Source organism: Vidua macroura, chromosome Z, assembly GCF_024509145.1.
Source record: "Vidua macroura isolate BioBank_ID:100142 chromosome Z, ASM2450914v1, whole genome shotgun sequence".
In the NCBI taxonomy this organism is placed as follows: domain Eukaryota; kingdom Metazoa; phylum Chordata; class Aves; order Passeriformes; family Viduidae; genus Vidua; species Vidua macroura.
The window spans coordinates 47,006,241-47,031,351 of NC_071611.1; the positions used below are offsets into that span (position 1 = coordinate 47,006,241).

The 25,111-nt window shown below is 38.5% G+C and overlaps 2 protein-coding genes across 5 annotated transcripts in view; one reads left to right on the plus strand and one right to left on the minus strand.

Annotated features, from left to right (window-relative positions):
* Positions 1 to 607: 607 nt before the first annotated feature.
* Positions 608 to 4,745, minus strand: LOC128821427 (small EDRK-rich factor 1-like). The gene is given in 4 exon segments (XM_054002463.1): positions 608 to 1,120; positions 1,122 to 1,158; positions 1,670 to 1,778; positions 3,845 to 4,745. Coding segments are annotated over 4 exon segments (282 nt in total). The 5' UTR covers positions 3,945 to 4,745; the 3' UTR covers positions 608 to 1,084.
* Positions 4,746 to 5,387: 642 nt separating this feature from the next.
* Positions 5,388 to 25,111, plus strand: part of BDP1 (B double prime 1, subunit of RNA polymerase III transcription initiation factor IIIB) — a 57,696-nt gene continuing 37,972 nt past the window's right edge. For 2 of the 4 annotated variants that reach the window (XM_054002456.1, XM_054002460.1), the window contains exons 1-11: positions 5,388 to 5,878; positions 16,259 to 16,817; positions 17,495 to 17,601; positions 18,553 to 18,612; positions 18,969 to 19,109; positions 20,006 to 20,139; positions 21,147 to 21,241; positions 21,815 to 21,869; positions 22,574 to 22,717; positions 24,268 to 24,549; positions 24,879 to 25,053. In XM_054002456.1, the coding sequence (XP_053858431.1) occupies positions 5,703 to 5,878; positions 16,259 to 16,817; positions 17,495 to 17,601; positions 18,553 to 18,612; positions 18,969 to 19,109; positions 20,006 to 20,139; positions 21,147 to 21,241; positions 21,815 to 21,869; positions 22,574 to 22,717; positions 24,268 to 24,549; positions 24,879 to 25,053 (1,928 nt within the window). In that variant the 5' untranslated portion in view covers positions 5,388 to 5,702. The remainder of the gene's footprint in view (positions 5,879 to 16,258; positions 16,818 to 17,494; positions 17,602 to 18,552; positions 18,613 to 18,968; positions 19,110 to 20,005; positions 20,140 to 21,146; positions 21,242 to 21,814; positions 21,870 to 22,573; positions 22,718 to 24,267; positions 24,550 to 24,878; positions 25,054 to 25,111) is intronic. The other 2 variants (XM_054002457.1, XM_054002459.1) reach the window with 2 other exon arrangements.

Sequence of the window (25,111 nt, forward strand, 5' to 3'; positions counted from 1 at the left end):
ACCAAGATTAAGTTACATTAAAGACAAGGATATATGACACTGCTATGGGAAACCTGGTGTTGAGCTGGTAAGGAATCCTGGTCTGAATGTGAGTGTGAGGGGTGTAGCTGTGAAGGGGCTTCAGTCCCAGCTCAGGTGGTGTGAATGTGACTGCCAGAGTGGCTCCTGGATGGTCAGAGAGGGAAGTTTCGTCAACAGTTTTCCCCTGGTCAGTACACAATATAGTCAAGCATACCTGTGAAGCAAGGGCTCAGTTTTTCCTGTTTAGCAGTAATTTCAAATAATTTTAGCGTTGTGACAATTTCAACATCAGCTTCCATTGGAACTCATTAACATCAAGCCTACAGCTTCTTTAAGTTAGTATCAGGACTTGAGTCACTTTTGTACACCAACAAAGTCTGCAAGTCAAGAGGCATTTTTTCCTATAGGGCAGACTTAAACTGCATGTGACAGTGCTTATAATATGCATTTCTTATGAACTTTACTTATACTTTCTATTATACTTACATTCTTATACTGCATTTCTCCACAAGATTATCCATTCCTTATGTTCTTGGTAACTTCTTAGAAATCAACTGATTATGAAGCATAACCATTTCAGATTAGACAGTATTTCATGCAATATTTTATTGTAAAAATATTTTGAGATTTACAGTTCAGACCTCCGCAAGGTGAAGCACATTTTACAAGTGTGTTCCATTCTGAATGGAGCTGTACTTTTAAGAATTCAGGCAACCAAATCTGGTCTAACTGTAGATTCAGAAATTCTGTTACTGGAACCATTAAGTAAAACTAACAAATGCAGCAAAAGCTAGAATAAGGTACTATTCTAGTACCTTATCTAGTACCTTTATCTAGCTAGAATAGGTACTTTTATTCATAGACATGCAGAAGAGTGTAGTCAGTTTTGAAAGAGCACTGTAGATAACTAGGCCTATACTAACCAGAAAATACTCTAACTAATGCTAGTTAAACAACTCTGCACAATAAACGTTTAATCATTTAATGGCCAGACACTTTTATGAATGATCTTCTAGGTCCTTCTGCTTCATTGGTGCACTCTTATCTTCTCCATAGCAGCAGCTCATTTTGCTCCTGCCTGCAGAGACTTCCTTTCATTTAGCTGCTTTTTGCTTTTGCTGCATGATTTCAGAGTCCCTGTGAAGAAAAGACAGTTAGATATCAGATACTGGCTCACAATTTTTCTAAGCAGAGTTCCCTCCCTTTAGTAACTCCCACCTGAAAAAGGAAAAAAGACCTTCTCAGCCACAAGAACTGTTTTTATAACCCTGGTTTTTTAGTGCATGCATTACTCCATGAGGCAGACAGTTTACTTGATTAGTAGACCTGATATAATTCTTTTGGTTTTAGAAGTAAATGACATAATGGACCAAATATCTTCAAGAAAGCATTACACAATCTTTTCCTGTTTGCAGTAGGCAAAAAGCTGGTCAAAAAATGGAAAAGCTTTACAGGATGTACAAAAATACATCTGTTTAAAAGCAGATACAGCAAGACTTCATCCACAGTTTATGCTCTGGCAAGTGATTAGCCAATGAATAAAAACAAAGTATTCAAATGCTGTGTCAGCTAAGACACTGGATTCTTTCTCACCCATCTCCCTCTCCTTTTTCAGCCTAAACATTTACTCAACTTTACTAGATCTTACCTCTGTTTCCTCTGAGAAGCAGACAAGCTATCTTCTTTCCTTTTGCCTATGTGGATCTCCTGAGTTTTTTTCAGGTTCTTTTGGCGAGCAAGATCATGCTGGTTCCCACCTGCAAGATAATATGCAGTTAAACAAGTACTACCACTTGTTTTTTCCCACACAATGCACCTGTGTAAAAGTCTGTTATAAAGGCATTGCAGTTCAGCACAATGTGTAGAGCTGGTATGGTTGTATCTTCTATCTCAGCATCTTCTCCCAGTGTACAACAGGAGAAATTAAAGGCTCATAGTTGTTACTTTTTCAATTCTATACATCATGTTCAAGAGATTACCAAAATTCTAATATTCCTTATAGAAACAAAATTTAGTTTGCCATAAAAGGCAGAAGGAAAACCATCACACCAATAGGCTGGGCAAAATCGTATCAGTAACTCATCTAAAGATGAGTCACCCACTCTCAAATACAATCCAACATTCAATATGGCTTACAAATTACTTTTAGACTGAAAGAACAGCATTGAAATTGACTGCACTGAAATACTATTGAAGAGATGACCTCAAAATTTTTTTAAATTTTAAATAAAGTGCAGAACGTAAGCCTGGGCCTTAGCAACTGGGTGGTGGTGGCATTACTTCCAACAAAAGTGAGAAGATTAACATTACTTCTACATGTATATAAAGACACAAACCCACATCACTGCCAGTAGAGAGGACACTTCTTCAGGGAACAGACAGCTTTCCCCACAAATACTAACTCAATAAACTGCCAACAAGTGGAATGCAATCTCTTTGATCACGCTAAGTTCCTGAGGGCATGACATCAAAACTATTGACTCTCCATCTAAATACTCAGGGTCTTCCAGGCAATGGCCACAGACTGCAAACTCTTCTGCATTAGCTGGCAATCTCTCCTCAGTGTTCTCTTCGTTAGTTTTACTTTGCTCCAACCTACCAGACCTGGTTCACTGGCTTGGTATTTCTTCTTGTTCTAATTCTTTTGGACTGACAGTGTTCTAGATATGCTACACACAATCATTTGTTCTGTTGAACTAACACAATCACATTCTTTTATATTCAAAAATGACAATTCCTTCTCTCCATAATTTCTGTTGTCTCTCTTTTCAGTCTCTCTATAGTTTTAAGACTGTCTATACCATCTTTCAGTCTCAAAGCCAGAGATCTCAATCTTGAGGTGCCTGTAATTTCTGGTCTACAGATGCATCTTAGGACTAGGTCACTTAAACAACAACCTGTGGGTATGATCCACCACTTTGTACCCACACAATTTCTGAGCAGACAAAGGTACCTGCCGTGTCAACAAGTAGACAAGATCAACTCTGCAGGAGCAAGGGTTTGTGCATTCTTCACAAGAGTCTATGGACACCTTGATAAGAGATGCCAGAACCTCAAGCGAAACAGCCCTGTATGACTACTGCTTCCCAAGAGCTGCTCTTGTCTTGGAAGATAATTTTTGTCTGTGACAGGACATTAAGTACTACCTTTCGGAAAAGGTAGAGAACTAAGAACTCCTACTCATGATCCTCACTAGCATCCTGTCCCCAAAGTCCACCTAGAAGAAGGGCAGCTGTTTGTTTAGAGACTGAAGCAAACCAGCTGTCTCTGGTAGTACTAGTGTTGATGAGAACTTGATGACTCATGAGCAGATGACACATGCCAGGCCATAAATGGTTCCTGAATTTTGTGGTGCTCAGGAGGCAAGAACGTTATATGAAGGACTGGGCAGCAATGAAAGAGCTCTTCTACAGTGCTTTAAAAAAAAAGAAAAACCCAACCAACCAAACCAACAACCCCAAAACAAAAAAAAAAAAAAAACCCATGCAAAAACCAGAAGTATCTTCTTTTATCATGAAGAGAGAGGAAGTAAAAAAGATCTGCTAAAGCCAGAATTACCCTCCACCCCAAATCTCATGTACTTCCTTATGAGCAGTTACTCTCCACTCTTAAACTCTGATTCTTCCTTGTTTTCCAAGCAAATACTTAGCACAGGCTATGCAGAGTTTTTCCATACACACAGTAAGGTATTAAGTTTAGGAACAGAACTCAGTTGTATCACTGAAAAGCAGCTGGCACAGCAAAGCAGAGAAGGTAGAAAAGCTGAGCAATACAGAATGCACACAAAGCACAGAATACCAAACAACTCTGAAGAAAAACTTACTTCTACCATCAGTGCTTCCAAGTAAACATTGCCAAGGACTGTTTGGCCCCATTACTTCATCTGGGATGCTGAATAAGGTCCCTACCTTCAAGGGATGCATTGGTGTTCTCTACATTCTGTAATATCAACTTAAATCTTCCATGAAATTGTCCCAACAGAAGACAATTCAGCTTCCTGAAATTCAAGTATGAACTACCACAAGAGCAGTACACTCTTCCTGCTTATACACTTCTATACATTCCTTCTCAAGCATCCCCATCCTGGCCTGCTTGTGCAAGACATACACCGTACTTCATCGGACCTTGAAGGTCCCTACCTTCAAGTACCCCACTGTACTTCAACAGACCTTCATACACCATACTTCAACCTGTCCTTGCTCTTCCAACTCCAGGAGAAGACAAATACCAACAAAAATACTAAATGTGCTTCTTTATTATGTTCTATGCACAAACTGTTTACATTCCAGGTCTTCAGCTGGACTTCAGCAGCAGTATGTCCTCATAAACGTGTATTTTCGAGATGAATGTGAAAGCACAGCCTCAAAACTCGGTTTTTTTGAATGAATGTGAAAGCACGACCAAAATTAAACACAAGGAGTTTCTGTACTGCCAGATATAACACACAGAAGGCACAGGAGCACTCCCAGCAGTCAGGGGAGCCGGAGCATCCTGGGTCCGGTTCACACTTCTCCGCCATTTTAGAGCGGGTGTACGAGCACTGCTGTTCTTCAGTACTCAACACGGTGACGATTAAGCGAGTGCTCCTGCCCTTTCAACAACAGCCTCAACAACCACAAGTTAAGCAGCACAGTATTCAATGTTCAGCACGGATATTAAAGTCCTTTATTTTCAGTCTGGGCGGCAGCCGGGACTGAAATGAAGTGTGGCTGTTGGTTCAGCCCATCATCACCTTAATTTCTCCCCCCGGTCCCGCCACTACTGACACAGCAGGAGGCGGAGGCTCGAGGATGTTTTCACCTTCAGCCTCGGACGGCAGCAGGACGGGAGAAAAAGCTTCCTCCCCACGCACTCGCTACAGGCGAGATTTCGCTGGTGGGACGCCAAGTCCGCAGAAGAGCCAGACGCGCCAGCGGCCTCACACAGCTGCCGACGCCCAGACCGCGGCCCAGGCATGATCCCCAGCCGGACTGCCCTCGGCGTCGCGCCCCATGCCTGAAACCGACCAGGAGAGCGGCCCAAGTCCCACCGCCCACTTCGCTAACCGACAGGCCCCAAGCAGCTCCCCGGTACTCATGGGTCATGGCGAGACGCTCAGGCCGCGCAGTGCCGCTACGCCTCCCACCACTACCACCTGTCGAACACCACAACCCTCCTCTCCCACCGCCGTAGCCGTCTGACGAGCAGCCCGGCGCCGCTGCCCCTTATGGCACCTCGCTGGTCACTGAAGTCGCGGCGCCGCGCGGATCCGGCCTAATCAGCGGGACGCGCGCCACTGCCTCCCGCCCCGTGGGCGGGAGCCCTGCGAAGTTCGTGCCGTGCGTCCTGCCGGGCCTAAGTGTGAGGGAGAGGTGTGGGGGCTTTGGTGTAGCAACCTGGGCTGGGGAAGCAAAGCGGGCGCCTAGAGAGTTGCTGAGAGCCAGCTGAACCGCGGACTACGCGGCTGAGGAGCTGCTGGGGCCTTATAGGCGGCTACGGCGCCATTATTGGTTGCCCCGTAGAGGCTCCGCCTCCTGCCCCTCTTCTTGTAGTCGGTGCACACTGATGACGTCGCGGGGTGCGCTGCTGGGGCGGAATGCCGTGAGCCGGCCGGGCTCGCGGCATCAGTGGATGATCCCTGCTGCCGTGCGCTGCTGACACCGCCGAGCTCGCGGGCGGGCGCCTCTCCCGGCGCCGCCGCCATGTTCCGGCGGGCCCGTCTCACCGTGCGGCCCAATGTGCGGCCCCCGGGCAGGGCCGTCGCCGCCGGCACTGGCGCGGTGGACCCGGAGCCGCCGGAACCCCCAGGTTCGGACACCCTGGCGGCGGACGGATCAGGGACCGCGCCAGGATCGGCGGACGCGCGGCGGGAAGAGAGGTGAGTCCCGCCGAGCTCGCCCTGGCAGGGCAATGTATCGGGCCGCGGATTCCCGGGAGCGGGACGGGCCTTGCAGAGCGGGACCCGGCGGATCCCAGGAGGTAGCGGTGGCTCTACGTAGCGCTGGTTGTCGTGGCCTGTCGCCGCCTGGTTTACAATGCTACAATAGGGCGCTGGCTCGTCCTGAAGACCTCATGGAAGACGCGTGCTGTTGGTGCCCGATGACTGCGTGTCCAGGGTTGTCAGACAAGGAGTTGTTTGACGGGTTCGTAGACTAAGAAGCCCGCGTTTCTTCATTGCCGTTGTGCAGCAGGTGCTTGGAATAACATTGCAATGGGCTGCTCAGGGAGGTGGTGGAGTCACCATACTTAGAGGTGTTTAAGGAAAGACTGGACATGACATGTAGTGCTGTGGTCTGGTTGACAAGGTGGTGTTGGGTTATAGGTTGGACTCGACGATCTCGAGGTGTTTTTCAGCTCAATTGCTCCTGTGATTCTATAAGTGAAGGCTACAAAGGAGGGGCCCAGTGTGGTCCGACACTCGTCACTTCTGTCTGCACGGCAGCCAGGAGCCCTGGTTTGCTGTGTGCAGCAAAAATTCTTTGTGCTCTGTAACCAGATGAGTTTGATTTTGCATTCCTACAGCATTTTTTCTTTTGTGTTCATTTCTTTATGCATTGGCAAGGGAGGACTTTCTGTCTTTTTGCGGGGGTTTTTGTCTATTTTTTAAGGTTTTTAAGGGCTTTTTATTGTGATGGAAGTACATGGTAAAGTTGGCCTTAGGACTGGCCCTGAGGACCTCCCTCTTGTAGGTTAAGCCTGGCTGGTTACTAAACCCCACACAGTTTATTGCTTGCTTCCCCACACCCCTGCCCCTCCCAGCTTTGTGGGATGAGCAGAAAATCAAAACGGCAAAAGTGCAAGAAAAGGTGTTTCCAGATGAAGAGTTCAATAGATAAAGAAATACCTGGGCACATAAGCAAAGCAGAATTGGGGATTCATTCACCACTACCCACAGGTGTTTTACTGTCTCCAGGAAAGAAGGGATCCATCACTCATAACAGGTACTTGGGAAGACAAATGCCATAACTCCAAATGACCATCCTTTCTTCTTCCCCTAACTTTTTCTGAGGAGCATGATGCCATATGTTGTGGGATAGCCCTCAGTCTTCTGAGATCAGCTGTCCTGGCTGTGTCCCCTTCCAACTTCTTGCTGATCCCCAGTGTGGTCAGCCATGGTGCAGTGTGAGAAATAACCCTGGTGCTGCATAATCATTGCTCAGCATTAGCTGAAAAAATGGGTGTGCTGTCAGCACTGTTGTGTCACACATCTGAAACAGCACCATCTGAGCTACTGTGAAGGAAGTTAACTCTGTCCCTACCAAAGGCAGTACAGATCAGTGTTTCAGGACATGTCCTCAGTCTGATAATTGTTCTTCAGAACAACATTCACACTTTTTTTGGTGGGTTTGAGTCTTCCATAAGTACTTTCATTCTTTTAGTTGAAGCTTGCCTCTTATGACAGTATGATGAAACAGTGTTAATCTCTTCTGTTTCAATGGCTGGAAATTCAGGTATCAGACTAGTTGGCATGGCATGTCTTTAGGAAACCCATGAAACAGAATAAAAATTTAACAAGGTAGAAATCCACTTAGATTTAAGTGAAATGTGCTGCTTTGAACTTGCTAACATAAGTAAAATATGCTGTTTCGTCTAATAACTACAGCACTAGCAAAACTGCCCCAGCTAAAGAGAAAGAATGCAAATTTCCAAGTTGAAGAGATAAGAAATAAGGAAGACTCTTCAGACCTTAAAACAGACAGCACAAAGTAACCCAAGAGTTCTCTCTGTACTTTCTGACAAAATCTAAGTACAAGTGTAACTAGCTATAAGTGGAACGCAAAATCAGAAAAATAAATATTCATGAACCTATTGTAAAATTCTATGAATATATAAATTAGGTAGAGTAATAAAAAAAGATTAAGAGTTTTCAAGGACACATGTGAAAAGAAAAAATCCCTTATATGCGTCCAGCACTAAATAAACATACTGTCCCTACAAATCTTTATAAGAGTTATAGGGTCTTAATTTTTCACCATAATTCATTATGGTGAGCCAGCCAGGAGAGTTTCTATCCTCGCAAAGATAAAAGAGAGAACAGACCTCCTTAGCGCGCCCCGAGGAATTTCCCTAGAAGGGGCTCTGCTCTGCCTTAGCTTACCACCTGCAAAGACAAACAACGACCTGCTAGCGTACAGATAAACGGTATGTATCAAAAGAGCCCTGAGAAAAGAAAGAAAGAAACAAGACTGCTCATAAGACACTCAAAGACGTTTAAGTACAAAACCTAGTTCCTGTGCCTTCAGGCACCCAGCCAATAAGGCAGCTGAGCTAGAAACAAGTTCTCTGTTCCAATAGAGCAGCCACTAGCGACTTCTAAGAGTAAAGTCGAGTAAACCCAAAGTTTATGTACTTGTAGTGTCCAGACATTGTTTAGTTAATGTGTTTGTAATTGTGTGAGTGTGTAGTATATGAAAAGAGTGAACGAACAAATGAATAAGTGTACGATACCCGCAGTACAAGAGAGAAAAGTTCTACTCAAGTCTGAAGCAACCAAGTGAAGCCCAAAGCGCCAGCTAAGAGAAGCTGTGGGGGCAAGAAGTACCCCACAAAGAAGTAGAACAAATAGAGAAATGTAAATAAAGACGTTTACTGTGTTTAAAAGTAGTAATTTGTGTAGACTGTACACATTTTAACCGTAATTAAATGAACGAGAGATAAGTTCCTCTACCCCAGTAGTTTGAACTTAATTCCTAAAATTTCACTGTGTGCTGTTATTCTAATCATGTCCAGACTATGTAGAGACCAGAAAAAGCTAATGTAAATAAGTGCTAAAGTGTTATATGCTGTATTGTGTTAAGAAAAGTAAGCACTTTAAGAGATACCACCTTTCCCATTGAGTTTGTATAGTTCTTCCCCCGCATTGTAGTAATTTGATTCTCGAGATTGTATAGTTATATTTTTAGATATTTTAAGATTTTGTTTACAACAAGTTTAACATTTTATACAAAAGAGCTACAGTATAGTGATTTATGCTTAACTGTAGTAAAACAAATTAAAATAATTCCAAGAATTCCTCCCACCCACAACAACTTAAGCCCTAACTCCTGAGAATTTAAGATAAAGAGTAAAAAAAAGAGAGTCTGTGTTTGTATGCATATCAATTTTTTTACTGTAACAAACACAGTCTTTTGCAAGACAACAAAGTGTCAATAGAAACACTGCTTTAATTAGATTGTGCAGGAAGAGTACTAAAAAACCCTGAGATTTTGTAAAGGAGAGTTTTTAGTACATTAAGAAGCTAGCACCTTGCGTAAGTACAATTACAATACAAAGTTTGTAAGATATGCCCCAAGTGTGAATTAAAAGTTCCTAATCAAGCCAATTCAGAACCTAAGATCTTAAAGCTTGTGTAGAAGATCACATCTGATACCTATCACTTAGAAGTCTTTGTGAGAAAAACTAAAAAAGGTCTGTGAAGCTTAGGTAGAAACAAAATAGTATAAGTAATAAGAACTAACCAGAGCAAAAAAGTTCCCGAACTAACCCCTCTGGGCGGGGGGCGGGGTTCACTAAGAGAAAGCCACCAGTAAAAGCAGTTCAAAAAATAAAAACATTTATAATACCTTATTACAATCCATGCTGTTTTAAGACAAGAAAGCAAATAAGATAAAGTCTTGTATACTAATATGTTTTTCATCTTAAAGAATCAGCCAAAATAACAGGGTAACAGGGTAACTAACTGTGTGAATTCCCTCTGACCCACTAGTGTTAACTTGTAAAAAAGAAAACAGAACAAAAAGAAAGCAAATCAAATGTGTTGTTCAGCGTACCGTATAAAGCAGTGATGTATAAAATCAAACAAAGCTTATCATCCTAATAAAACACAAAAACATACATAATTTGTAAAAAGCTCCTCCTAAAGTAACAAAAGATAAAGAAGACGTCCCCAAAAGGGAAAAAGACTCAAGCTCCAAAAGCATACCCACTCGAACCCATCCCCCTCCTAGCAGTTCAATCTCATCCAAAACTAAGAAGTAACTGATCCCTCTGCAAGAAGCAGTAAGACCAAGAGAAAAGAAAAGAGAATTTTAGCTGATACAAGGGCCATATATTCAGTTTTAAATAAAGCTTTACTAAGATTAACTAGCCAGTTTTACAAACCTTTAAAGTAACAATAAATTACTTACAAGTTTTTGTATATACCCAACTCACTAAACATTCTAAAATAAAGAAGTTACTCTAAAAGTGAATAATCAAAAGTACATAAAAGTATTAACATTAACAGCCATTAAAAATAAAGAAGAAATTAGTAAAGAGATATTAAAACAAGTATTTTCAAGAGTATAGGCCTATAATGTACCAAAAAAGGCAAAGAACGCCCCCTATAGTAATCAAGCTTAAAGAAAAAATACAACCAGTAAAAATTAAACAGTACCCCCTAAAAAGATAAAGAAGAAATCAGCCCAATAATTAATAGTACAAGATTGAGAACTGTCAATTAGATAACAGATTTATATCCTGTAGTAGCAAATCCATATACCTTACTTACTTGTTTAACACCTGAACTAACCTAGTTTACTGTTTTAAATCTAAAAGATTCTTTCTTTTGCCTCCCTATCCACAAAGCCAACCAGAAAATTTTTACATTTACATAGAAAAACCCTAAAAGTAGGCACAAAAACTAGCTCACATGGTCCATGTACCTCAAAGCTTCAAAATCCCCCACTCTGTTTAAAGAACAACTTACAAAGAACTAGAGTTCTAAGGAACTCCACAAGAAGAAAGAAGAAGCCTTTCAAATTTCCTAGAACTCCAAAGATACAAAGTATTAAAAAAAAAGATGCAAGCATAACAGAGTAGTACCAGCTGTAAGTTTATAATTACAGATTATTTGTCAAATAAAGATCTCCAGTAGACAAAAGAAGCCACACGAACCTTTCACCAGCTAAAGAGTGTCTCATGTCAGCTCCAGCGTTAAAACTTCCAGATGTAAGTAAACTATTCTTTCTATTCTCCCGTGTAGCTCAAAACTTGAATTCATACTAGAAGGCAGTTACTTACTTTTCCAAGCAACTAGTTGCAATACCAAAAGATAACCAAGTTACCTCAAAACTGTAGCAACAGTCGTACTAAATATACAAAAAGCATACAAATTTACCCTAAGACAGAAATTAACTGTATTAGTGTCCCACGCAGTGTTCGCAGTACTAGAAGTAAAAAGCAGCCACTAGCTCTCACCACAAAAGTTCCTAAAGTAGCAAACCATCATAATTCAAAATGATACAAAGAGAGTAATAACTAACATTGTCAATCCAACTTCTTTTCTCAGTAAAAATCAAAGAAAAGCAGTACACCACAATTACCTAAAGACTACTAAAGCTACTTACTCCAACCATCCAGACTTAAGAGACACTCCTTTAGATGATACAAAGACCTAATTCACTAACAAGAGTAGCTATGTTACCAGTAGAAAGCAACATACTAGATATACAGTCACTACCAAAGAAGTAATAAAATCTACACCCTTACCAACAAGCACCTCTACACAGAAAACCAAGATTATTACACTACCCTGTGCCTTAAAAACAGCAAAAAGAAAAAGAATAAACATTTATATAAAGTCTAAATATGCATTCAAAGTTGTACACACACATAGAGCTATCAAAAACCAAGAGGGGTGGGCTGCCATTAAAAAAGAGCTAGTAATCCCTCCCCATTTGTATAGTCACTAGTAAAAAAAAAACCACCAAAAAACACACTAAAGCCAAACTACTTAAAAACTTTTATAAAGTTAAGCTCCTTTCCCAGAATAACCAAAACTGCCAGTATTATAAAGTACATCAAAATAAAGTGTTGACTTCTAAGTAGTAGTTTTCACAAGCTTTTTACACATATCTAATTTAAAAGATCATTACCAAAAATTTATATGCCACTATCACTCAAGTAAACTACCAGTGTAATCCTTGCCTCCAGACTAATCCCAAGAATACCCCCAGACAAAACTTAATCAAATTAAGAAGAGCCATAAATCTAGACAGCAATAGTAAATTAACTTAACAAAACCCCCATGGAAAGGGGGGTGTCAGTATTTGTAATAGATTTTCAAAGTAACCAGAAACATTCCCCACCAGAACTATCAAGGTAACCAAAATAAATACTACTACTTTTAGAGTTCCAGTCACAATATTCCCAGACAAAAAATCACATTTTATTTCCAAAATAGTACAAGAAACCTATATAGTAGCTTTAAGTAAACAAGTCAAAAAAAGTAAAAAAACCATGTAACTAGAACTCCAAGCAGAGAACTAAGTAAACCAATACATAACATACAACCTAAAAATTAAGTATACGTTAAGTCTCTTACAAAAAAAACTTTAGAACCACAGTAAAAAGAACCATTCCAGATACTTCTCACCACCTACACTGCAAAGTTAAGAAGCAAAATACCAAGATCCACCACGCTTAAATAAAACAAGCACCAGAAACCACTTAGAAATTAACACCAAGAGACAATAAACTAAGACTAAAACTTACTTATTCGAGCAAAATAAGTATACTGCAAAAAGTAGTTTGTAATTTTATTTATAAAATTGTTCTGTGTATAATTGTAATTAATGCTAAATAACCTTAGTCCCAGATTCTAATCAGTACACTAAATCTATAAGAAAGCTAACCACTACAACAAGTAAACTAACAAACTTAAAACAACCCCTAAAATTATCCCTAAAAAGCCAAGTTTCAAAACCACAAGTAAAGGTGCTTAGTATAGTTCAAAATAACATATCTTTAACTTACAGTTTTAAATGCAAGCAACAACAGCTTTAATCACAAAGTTCCAATCCTAGTAGACTATACTAAATTTACTAATTATATAAAAAAATCTCAGAAGCATCTGTAACCTATAATCCTGTTTCTAATGTAACTACTACCTTTGTACTTACTATATACAATACCATTATTTAAAATAATAAAAAATAGTACTCTACCCCTCAAAACATAAAGTATAGACACAAAAGTAACAAACAATAAATGTGTGTCTTAACACTGAACAAAATATCTACCACTTTAAAATTCATCCAGTCAGTGATCAAAAAACTGTACTTATATATACTAGTAAAAGTTGTGTATGCTTAAGAACTCCTTATGCTATTATAATTGTGCCTAGTAAGTCAAATGTACATAGTAAAGCATTAAAAGACACTCGTCAATATAAAAATTTACATTAAGTAAAAAAATTTACTTACCATCTGAGAAAGGGGGGAATGAAACAGAATAAAAATTTAACAAGGTAGAAATCCACTTAGATTTAAGTGAAATGTGCTGCTTTGAACTTGCTAACATAAGTAAAATATGCTGTTTCGTCTAATAACTACAGCACTAGCAAAACTGCCCCAGCTAAAGAGAAAGAATGCAAATTTCCAAGCTGAAGAGATAAGAAATAAGGAAGACTCTTCAGACCTTAAAACAGACAGCACAAAGTAACCCAAGAGTTCTCTCTGTACTTTCTGACAAAATCTAAGTACAAGTGTAACTAGCTATAAGTGGAATGCAAAATCAGAAAAATAAATATTCATGAACCTATTGTAAAACTCTTATGAATATATAAATTAGGTAGAGTAATAAAAAAAGATTAAGAGTTTTCAAGGACACACATGTCCTTTGAAAAGAAAAAATCCCTTACATGCGTCCAGCACTAAATAAACATACCGTCCCTACAAATCTTTATAAGAATTATAGGGTCTTAATTTTTCACCACAATTCACTCATACCATCTTCTATTCAATTTGTATCTTACATCTTTATTTGTTTTGCATTGTGCTTCAAGAATACCATTCTTTCAAGTTGTATTTATAAAATTTTTATGTTACAGGGATCATCTTACTGGATCTTTTGCTATCTGATTTTTTTTAGATGAAGAAATTTTTACTATTTTTCACTTAGATGCTACTGTTGCTGTTTCAGCAGATTTGCAAAAGACTTTTGTGTTTGTAACTTAACAGGGGCATCAGTCTAATATAATTTTAAGTTTCAAAACTAGATATTGTTGTAACTCTGAAAGGTGCTCTGATCTATTCTCATGGCCTAAAAATAGGCCTTTGCCATATAGCCTTCTGACAGGGTAGCCCACCTAGCTGACCAGGGGAAGCCAGTTCATGTAATCTTTTTGGATTTCAGTAGAACTTTCCATATTGGCTCTCACGCTATCCTTCCTTCTGGACAAAACATCCAGCACCTGGATGAACACATCGTGTGATGTGTGAACAACTGGTTCATGGGTTGGGTTACAGTGAGTGGGTGACATCAGACTGGTGACCTGTCACTGGTGGGGTTCCACAGGGCTCCATCCTCAGCCCTGTTCTTTTCAACAGCTTCATAAATCACCTGGACACAGATTTCAAAGGTATATTAAGTAAGTTTGCACATGATACAAAGTGGCAGGACCGGTTGACTCCCTTGAGGACAGGGAGGCCCTGCAGAGAGACCTCAACAAATTAGAGGGCTGGGCAAGCATATGAAATTCAAAAAGGGAAAGTGCCAGATTCTGCACCTGGGGTGGGGCAGCCCTGAGTGTATGGACAGACTGGGGAACAAGAGACTGGAGGAAAATGACCTGAGGGTCCTGGTCTGTGGCAAGCTGAACTTGAGTCAGCAGTGCCCTGGCAGCCAGAAGGGCCACTCGTGTCCTGGGGGGCATCAGCATCACAGCCAGGTGAGGGAGGGGATTGTCCTGCTCTGCTCTGCACCGGGGTGGCCTCACCTTAGTGCTGGGGCAGTTTTGGGTATGAGAAAAACATTGACCTGTTAGAAAGCATCCAAAGAGGGGCAACAAAGATGGTAAAGGGCCTTGAGGTGAAGTCGGATGATGGGTGGCTGAGGTCACTTGGTCTGTTCAGCCTGGAGGAGGCTGAGGGGAGACAACATTGTAATCTACAACTTCTTTATGAGAGGATGTGGAGGAGCAGACATGGATCTCTTCACTCACAGCTGCTCAAGTCTGTGTCTGTAGCATCAGTCACTTTATATTGTTTTATTTTCTATATACTGAATAAGTTTTGTTAATTATCAGGGAAGTGAAAATTTTGTAAGAGAATTCTAATTTTTTAATATACTTTCTGTTAAATTTTATTTAACTGTTCAGAAATCCAATGCTGCGCTCTGATTAAAAACTCCACATAACATAGGTGGTATGGAGAAGGTGAAAGAAGAATTAGTTTCCATTATCTACTGCTGTATAAAGAACAGTGGGGTGTTGAATGGAACTTGCAAGGATCTCATTCAAAACACCTAAAGAGGCACCATGTAATAAGCCCCCTAACTCTTTGCCCAGAGGTGTTCTGTACCAAAAATGTGTATGAACTCATAGTGTGGGACAAATTGATTTAGCCATTTAAGAGAGGCTGCTAAATGCAAATACATCATCTGCAGCATTTGCCTGAATCACAGACAGTAGCTGGAGAGAATTTTGAAAAGTTTGACTGGATGTTTATACTTTTTTTATATTTCTTGGAAAGCATTTACTTCTGACCTTTTTTAAAAATGTGTAAGTGAACCATAGGTGTGGTTGTCCTTACGTACAGAAGCAAGGCATAGTTCCAATATAAAATTTTAAAAACTCTCTTTATGACTCAGTTATAATTATACTGCAGTCTTACTATGAATAACAGCTATGAAGCTGAACGCTGGTAGAGTCAGCAGATTTGGGATGATCATAATGGTTGGCAATTTTACTCGCACTTTGAAAGTTATTTCTGCTTAAGTGATAGAAAAAGTACTTACGTACGAAGTTTTCCAGGGAAGCTTAAGAGCTATTGATGTGTTAAGTGTGAGCACCAGTTTGACTGCTGAAGTTTTTCTGGAAGTCACAGTTTACATATCATCTGCTTGCAAATGTGTAAGAGGAATGTTCACTTTCATTGTAATAAAAGTCACCAAATCACTGTTACATACAGTTTTGTTGAAGTGTTTTTAATATATCGCCTATGTTATATGGGTAATTTTTCAAAAAGCTTTATGGTACTGATGTATTTTCAGCTGAAAGGAGAGAGCCTTCCAAAAAAAGAGGTGGGGTGTGAGAATGTGTTACTGTTGCAAGCTTGTTGATCAGTGATTAGTATTAGAAAATAATCTGTCAGTTCTTAGATCTGATTATTTCATGAGGAAGTACCAGCTTCATGTTGGTCCTAGCATGGCTTCTTGTGTATAACTGCTTTCCTGTAGCCTAGTGTTTATATTGATTGGCCCATAAATGCATCCTGAAAGTAACAGCAAAAAATCTATCACTGTAAAGAACTTCAGAATACTTTCTTAAATTTTCCAGTGATGACAAGGCGGACAATGCAAGTCCCCAAGGTGCTGGGGAAGCTAGTAAACATGCAGAGATATTTACACAGAGAAGAAAACGTATCTCCACCATGCCAAATCTTGTCAAACCCAGAGCCGGACCATCGTCTGCTCAGTGTTCTGCACCAAAACCGCAGAGGCGAACATCACAGGCTTCTGATGGCATTGCTTCACTTCATAAGGATCCCTCCCCATCAGAAAAGAGTAATGTTGAAAGCTCTGTAAAGTCTCCTATGCTTCCTGAGAAGAAAACACCTGTGCCACAAGTGCCACAGTTTTCACCACTAAAAAAGTCTGTGAACAAAGAGCAAACTGTTGGTGTAGCTGCTCAGAAAAATGATGATACCTTGCAGAAGAATGTACCCTCTCCTCTCAAGGAGAGACCAACACAGGAAAGATCACGAACACAGGAGGAAAAGCTACCTGTGAAACCTTCTCATGAGAAAGTAAAACGGTCATGTTCTGACCGTGAAAGGATCCTCAAAGCTCGGAAATTAAGAGAAATGCTTAAAGAAGAATTGAAGAAAGAGCGTATGGTAAGGCCTCTGTGTTGAGCAGTGCTTATCTGTGAAGAGCAAGACATTTGATTCACCCTGCATACATTATCTCTTTGCAGTAGTGTTTTCTGATGATTGTCAGCTGCTTACTGCTAGTAGTCTGTCATACCTCATAACTCTGTGTTTATGCTGTTTATAAGCAGTAGCAGCGCTTTGTTCCTTAATAATACATTTTTACAAGGAATTGCCTACGTTTTTCTTTGATTAGACCAGAAGTCTTTTTGGCATGACACTTGGTTTTATTTCGTAGTCAACATTCCAATTTTGAAAGTTTCACAGTTTTTAATACAGCAGGGAGGTGTGCTGCAAGAAGCTTGGATTTGGGATTTTTGTTTGGGGATATTTTTTTCAAGTTGATCATTGTCAGAGTTCTGTAATTTTGAATAACTTTTAATTTATTTGTACCAGGTATTGAATGCTTCATAAAGGGTAAGTGGCTTAAGGGTCTGTAATGCCCTCTCTGAGAAAGGGACACCTTTAAGATAATCTTGTTTTGGATCTTGGGAGGTGGTGTGTGTGTGTGAACAACAAAATTCCATGAATGGGGTACTTTATAAATAAACAAAAGTAATAATAATTTGTGAAATATAAAATACTTTCAGGGTGAACATAAGTGTTCATTGTTTTCTTTTGTTTCATTTTGGCTTGTTTGGAAGAAGTTGAAACATAGGCCTCTAGTAATCGAAGGACATTCTCCACCAGATCGTTCTAAAATGACCATGAGAGACTTAATATACTATCTGCCAGAAAACAATCCTATGAAGTAAGTATGATTTTGTCTCTCTCCTTAGGTTAAATTACTTTTCGACCTCTATAATACTTAATATGGAATATTAGCACAGATACAGTATTGTTGCAGTGGTAACAAAAGCTTCTAGACTAGCTTCTAGTTTTCATGTCTGCTTAATTCTAGTACAGAAGTGAGAATGGAGCTTAGTGTACTAGTTGAAATACACAAACATGAATCTGTCCCTTGTGTTGATTTATCTCTGCAGAAATACAGACTAGAAGAATTTTTTTTTCCCAACTCCTTCCTGTGAAATTTTTAGTTATGGCTGTTAGGGATGTTATAATTGCCCACCAGACCCAGTGGACTCAGGAAGCTCAGCACATCTCCTTCTAGGTGCTGAAGTGCAAAATGCACTGCAAGACCCTAGAGGTGTTTACATGCCACGTGGATGAATGTAGCTGCTGCTGCTCTACTGACATGTTTCACTCTTGCAACTGGCTGCACAGACTGCCACAGACAGACCAGAGTAGGGCCTTTTTCCTGCAACTGCCAAAAGCAATCACATGAATAGGAGTTCAGTTATCCAAGTCCTGTTCTTTCAGTAGTAGATGAGTTTTCTGATGTCATCTGTTATCACTTGCTTCTTAATGTTTGTGTGCTTGTGTGTTTTATTTATCACTTCCCTTATTTTTTCTTTTGCACTGAATAGTCCCCAAGGAGGTAAAAAGCAAGATGCTCTCACATTGCCTGTATCCATACAATGGGTTTCTGCTTGAAATATATTTTTTTTGTCCTTGCTTGTACAAAAAAGGGCAAAATTTACTAAGCAGTGGTGGTTATTAGTTCAATATAGATGTAATACAAAGAACTGAAAAAAAAGCTTTGTGTTTCTTTGTCCGTTGTGCACTAAAAGCCAGTTTAGTGGAAAAAAAGCAGAAATATATCTGTACAAACAACAATCTCTAGCTTTTTATGACATTCTAGGTCTTCATTGATAGAAGAAAAGAGAACAGAAAGAAGTTCTGCACTGAGTCAAATGAAAGAGTAAGTCTTGATGGTGAAATATAGTCAGAAAATTTTCTGGTGTAAAAAAACCTGCATTTCTGTGATAATACTTATAGTGGAGGTGTATTTTTTTACTGTTCAAATATCACAGTCTAATTTATAAAAATTGCAATTTTGGCAGGTATGGTGGTTAAAAAACATACTGCTTTCAATGTTAAGTTTTGCATGTTTCCATTTTACAGTAGAATGAAAAGCAAGTTTCAAACTTCACATCTTGACTGATTTCTTGATGTGTTGCATTGTTGGGTGGTTCATCAAATTATTGAATGTCTGTTGAATGACCAGCAATTCAAAACACTGACCAGTATTTTTACATGCTGTCTTAAAAATTGTAGACAGGAAGAGAAAAGTATTCCTCATCATGAAGAAGAGGAGGAGGAGGAAGAAGAGAATGGGGAAGAGAGTCAGGACAGCCCACTTCTCGTTCCTCGTGTGAAAGTAGCAGAAGATGGTTCAATCATTCTGGATGAAGAAAGGTGACAAATTCCGTGCCTGACTCATGGACAGTACTACATTGCAGCTCAGTTTGTAAATAGAGGACTACTTTGGACTGGGATGAGTATGAGTGTATTTATGTTTGAGAGTTGAGCTACACTGACTTAGGAAACTGTGCAAGGATGTGGCAAAATATGAACAGCAGTAGTCTGCATCTCTGTAGTGGCATACTTTATGAGAAATGTTTTTGGGGAAGGAGGTAGAGAGGAAGATGACATAAAAGGAAGATAACATAAGAGGAAGATGACATAAAAGTAATATTTTATTACTGCGAATGAACACTGAAGATTTGTCAAACTGCCACATGTCTTCTATTTAGCTGACTTCTTTGCTTCTCATAGTTAACATATGTCTAATAACTTATTTGGTTATCAGTATGATTTGCTCCAGCTTTGCATCTTGCCTGTTGCTGCTTTATTCTTCTGTCAGTGTTTTCAGTAACTTTGCTTAGAATATGACGTTTAAAAAATAGATTATAAAATTTCTGAGTTCCCCAAAGTATTAACACAAAATTTAGGCCAAGGTTTAAGGATAAAGATGGCCTGGTAAAAGAATTTGAAAGTATTGTAGAAGGATACATGGTTTTACAAAAGAGATTTCTCAAGTCTTAAAAAGTATTTTTTTAAGCTACTTAATTATTTCTGTCTGTATTATATCTTATAAAACAGAAAAAGCAAATTTTCTTACAGAGGGTAATAGGTAGTGTTTTCTTGCTGCATTCTCCCATTAAAGTATGTGTTAGTGTAATTATTAAAATTAATTACACACTAGAAATGCTCACTTGTGGAAAAAAATTTTGAATAGCTGTCTTATAAACATCTACTATATGTTGTCTTAGCAATATTTTGAGGTGAGTCTTGTGTGTTTTCTTTCCCAGCTTAACTGTAGAAGTTCTAAGAACAAAAGGTCCATGTGTTGTTGAAGAAAATGATCCCATCTTTGAGCGTGGCTCTACAACTACATATTCTAGCTTCAGGAAAAGTTTTTACACAAAACCATGGTCAAATAAAGGTGAATATATTTTTGGTTTCAAGCTTTGAGCCTGCAGAAAAGTTATAGTTTTCACCTATGCTTTATACTTGACAGTTTTCACCTATGCTTTATACTTGACAGTTTTCATCCACAATGGAGTAAATGGATCTACTTTCATGTCATCTCATGTAATCTCAACCCTCCACACTCTTACAACAGGCAGAGCTGTGGTATTTACTGTGAAAACTGGCATTTTTAAAAAATCCAGTGCCTTTAATGTGCAGGCTACCTGTGCTTTTTTTTTTCCGCTATGGATGTCTAGATGCTGAGGAAATGCTAGTCTGCTTTACCAAGAGCATAATTTTGGATTCTGGTTTACAGGTATTTGAGTGCTATATGGTACTTAACTAGGTTTTTCCAGCATGGACAGGAATAGATTGTATAGGGTATTTCTATGTGGACTGATTTCAGTGCAAGTGGACAGCTGTGGTCTTATGAATGGGTGGATTGGGTTCTTCATTACCCCTGCTGTGAATTGACTATTATCTCTAGGTTTATAACGCTGTGCAAGATTTTCTACAATTCGAAATTACTTTTTACCGCTATAGATGGAAAACTTATCTTCAGAATTCATGGTGGTCTCTTTGAAATGCACTCTTTTCTTATTAATAATGGAGACTGTAGATTTACATGATATTTTTCTGATTTCTGTTTGTGCTTGTGCCCATAATAAAAGTGGACATGGACAATTTGGGGTTGGTTATCTTTGATTTACTAGCTTTAGAAAGCACACTTCTTATTCTGCAGTTTGCTAATAGTTTAGACAACTCTTTCTGTTGATAGTTCATTCAGCATATGTTATTAGAGGGACCTAGGTAAAATAACAAGCATGCTCTATACATACTCACCTGGACTTGCAGTAGACAGCCTCAAAGTTACTGATCCTATGACATTAAGTTTGCAAGTTGTTTTTATTTCTAATAGCAAGAAGGATGGTTTCGTAAATATTTAAGTGTGTGTAATTTTGTCTTCCTTTTCCCTTCTAGAAACAGACATGTTTTTTTTAGCTATCAGTATGGTAGGAACAGACTTCTCCTTGATTGGGCGGCTGTTTCCTCACAGAGCCAGAGCAGAAATTAAGGTAAAAATTAAAGAACCCAATAAAGAAATTAAACATCTGGTTTTACTTTTCTTTTTCTTATTTGCATTCCTGTGCATACTCTACTAGTGATAGATAGTGATTGATAATTTTGGTGTGAATTTTCTCCACAGTAGTGCTTGTTTTCTGATACCTGTTTCAAGAGGTTGTAAGTATCTGAAACATTAAAATGCTGGTTGAATTTCAACGAATGTATCTAGTAAATGTAGAGTCCTTAAACACACTTTGTTTAGTTGAAGAATGCTGATAAGCCTAAATGGCTGTTTGGTATGGGGCTTCTGTGTTTTTTGTTCTACACAGCTGGGAAAGTTTTGATATTTCAAACCTTGTTCAGATTAAAAGTCAGGAAGAGGTGTAGAAAATAATAAAAAATGTACGGTAACAGATTTTATATTTAAAAATTAGTTACAAACTTGTGTTCTGCGGATATGCATTTGAATTTCAACAACTTTAGTTGGTTGGTTGCACTGATGGCTTAGCTTGAGCTGCCATTTTGTACAACATATTGTTGCATTTCTTGCTTAATGAAAAACACAACTTTGCATTTGCTTTTAGAACAAGTTCAAACGTGAGGAAAAAGCTAATGGATGGAGAATAGACAAAGCTTTCAGTAAGTAAATATTCCCTACCTTGCAATAAGTCATTAAATGGTAGCCATCTATTTTCATGGTATTTTCTGTTCTTTGCCTTGTTTGAATTACTTAGAAGGAAGTTTTTGCTCATAGATGAATCCAGAAGCTGTGGAATCTTAGGTTTTCATAACAAGCATAGTTCACAACAACAATCTTTAGGTTTGTTTTCTATCTTTTCTGGATGTCTGCTAAATGAGATTAATATAAACTTTCATCTGTATATTCAGTTGAAGATAATTCTTCTTATTCATGGGAATTTCTAGCACAGTTACTTATTGTAAACTGCTTTGAGACTCCTTAAAGACTTTGTTAGTTGAATGAGGTACATATATCCTACAGCAGTATGTTCATGCATTATCTGATACTATGGTATAGTTTATGTATTTGTCAGTCCTTAAATTTTCTGTACTACTTAGGTTTATAACTTGTTTATTAAAACCAAACTACCATAATCCAGTCATCTTTATGTCAACTTTAGCCCCTGCTCAAGTGATATAGAAAATACCTTCAAGAACTCTCTGTTTAAATGTATATGACTTTTGCTTTTTAATATTATGTCATGTATCACTGACCTTTGCTTTTTAATATATATGTCATGTATCACTGATTATTTTACAAAGATGAAACTTGAAAAAGTAATAAACTTTAAAATCTGTTCTATTTCTTTGCTTTAATCTGATAGAAGAAAAACGACCCTTTGATTTTGAATTCTTTGCCCAGCTTCTTGAGAAGGTCTTAGCAGATGAGGGAAAGAGGAAGCAAAAGACTGTTAAAAGTCAGAAGCCAAAAGAAAAAAAGTCTCCAAGGCCACAGAAGAAGTCAAAAGGTATTTTAAAAGAGAGCTTGAGATGGCATTACAGTGCAGTGGTCAGTAATGTGTTGCTAGCAGAGGAAAATCACATAGGGCATCACATTTTCCTTCCCTGTTGTAGACAGGACAAGAAGATGTTAGCTTCATAGTGGAACTTTTTCAGATGTAGTTTACTGTAGATATACAGGATGGTAATAATTAGTAACACAGCAGAAACATGATACCATAGTGAAAATGGTGTTCTTCCAGAATCTGAAGTGCTGATATTCTAATTTACCGATTGGTAAGTATCTCCATGAGTTGCTAATGAATTCACTTGTAGATTTTTTGGGCCAAAATTATAGTTTTGGCAAACTCCTCTGCGTTGAAAGTTTTCTTGCATTTAAAGTCCTTTTCTTTTAAAGATTCTGTTTTTCCTTTGATAGTAGTTTAACTTCCTGAGTCTGAGTGGTTTTTATTTTCAGAGAATCATGTAAAAGTTGTTTTATCTTTCTGGTGTTCAAAATAAAGATTACTTTTAATTACTGTTGATCACCACAGTGTTTTACTACCTCAGTACCTGGGAAAGGACTTTTGACAGATGTGCTTTAATTAAAAGCAGTTATACTGATACTGTTTCATACATTTCTTGCTGATTCTGTGGCATTGTTCACTTGTTTGCTCCACAAGGACCTATCCTTTTATAAGTGGTATTGTGAAACAAACAAGTGAACATCTTTCTAAAGGGGATGCTAGCTAGGAAGCAAGTTCTCTTGAAATTGAAGTAGTTGCTGCTTTTCTGTACCCTTGGTTTTGGATGTGATTAAGTAAAATATCCCATGTATTAGGACTTAAAACCATTGAGAGAAATCTTGTTTCTATACTTTAGTGGTAGATTAAAGGTATCTTGTGCATAAAGCAATGTGACTATGCTTTTCTACTTCTCTTGCATTTTGGAGTTCCTAATTACAGAGAAATTAGTTCGTTTAAGATGAATAAAAAGGAAAGGAAAGATTCTCGGTGGTTAAATAGAAGATCAAGACAAAATGTCCTTAAAGTAGGGGGGAGGAAAATTTTAGTAATTCATTAAACCCAGAAAATAACTTGTTAATTATTAGCTAGATAATATTTCAGCTTTCTTATGTAAGCTAGAATGATCAACTCTTACACATTTCTTGATGAAAAATTGCTTTTGTATGGTGTACATTCTATAACCATCATCACCTATTTCTGCAGATACACAAAAATTCTTTATGAGAGTAGCAATGTCTTTTTTCCCTGAATCCAAATGTGATTGTATAAACTGCAAAAAAGCACAGGCACAATAGCATTTACTAAATTGACTTTACATCTGATACTGACTTTCCCCTCGTGAAGTGTTTTCCCATGTACAAAATGTGTTTTTTATTAAATGCTGAGGCTTTTCTGGCAAGTCAATGACTGATGTTCCCCAGTCCTGCTCATACACGGCAGTGTATTGGCAGTGATACATGAGTACACAAATGTTTTTAGCAGAAATGCCTTTGCTGTTTGTGGCTTCTAATACTCCACCAGTCTATTGACAAAGAACCATATTGTCTCAATAGCAAAAGCTGCCAGCACAGAAGCTGCTAATGATCAAGATGAACTTCAGGAAGCTGAAATTTCTGATGCAGAAACAGAAGTAGATGGTATGACAGCTGAGAAAGAAAATGAGGAATCTTTGGGCCTTTCTGAACAGGCAGAAGAAGAGGTTGCATTAGAGCCAGCATTAGCAAAAAATAAGAGAAAGAGGAAGAGAAAAGATGATTTTGAACAGGAAGTGGAGAATATTCCAGAAGTGCCTGTTCCTTCAAAAACTTCTGAAGAAGGGAAGTCCTCTAATAAAAGTAAGAGGCAAAAATGCTCACTTTCAAATGTTCAAATAGAAATTTTATAGAAAGTCACTGCAAACTTTAAAGTCAGAATTTGGTCTTTAATTTATGTTGCTGATCTGCCTTGTAGGAGGTTGTGGAACGATGTGTTTTAAAATCAGCTTTCATTCTAAATCTAAAAATACTTTGTTTTAGATGAGAATAGTTCTCTTAATACTTATACCTTTTCTAATGGGATTTGAGTCTTATATTAACTCTTCTTCACTGTAGCTAGGATTTGATTACTGGAATTCTAAGATGTTTCCCAAAATGTCCAAACTGATTTAATTCTTATTAATTATTAGGGAAAAAAGTGATACATGATGCAAGCAGTGATGGTGATACTACCTGTGGAAACAAAGCAGATTGTGCTATTGAGGGAGAGCAAAATGAGAGTGCTGTTACAGAGGAAGAGAGATCAGAGTCCTGTTCATCAGTGAATAACCAAATGGAGAGAGAATGTGATGTCAATTTATGCAGGTAATGTTTATAATGGAAAGCTTAGGCAAAACAAAAAAATAGCTTAAAGTTGTAATAT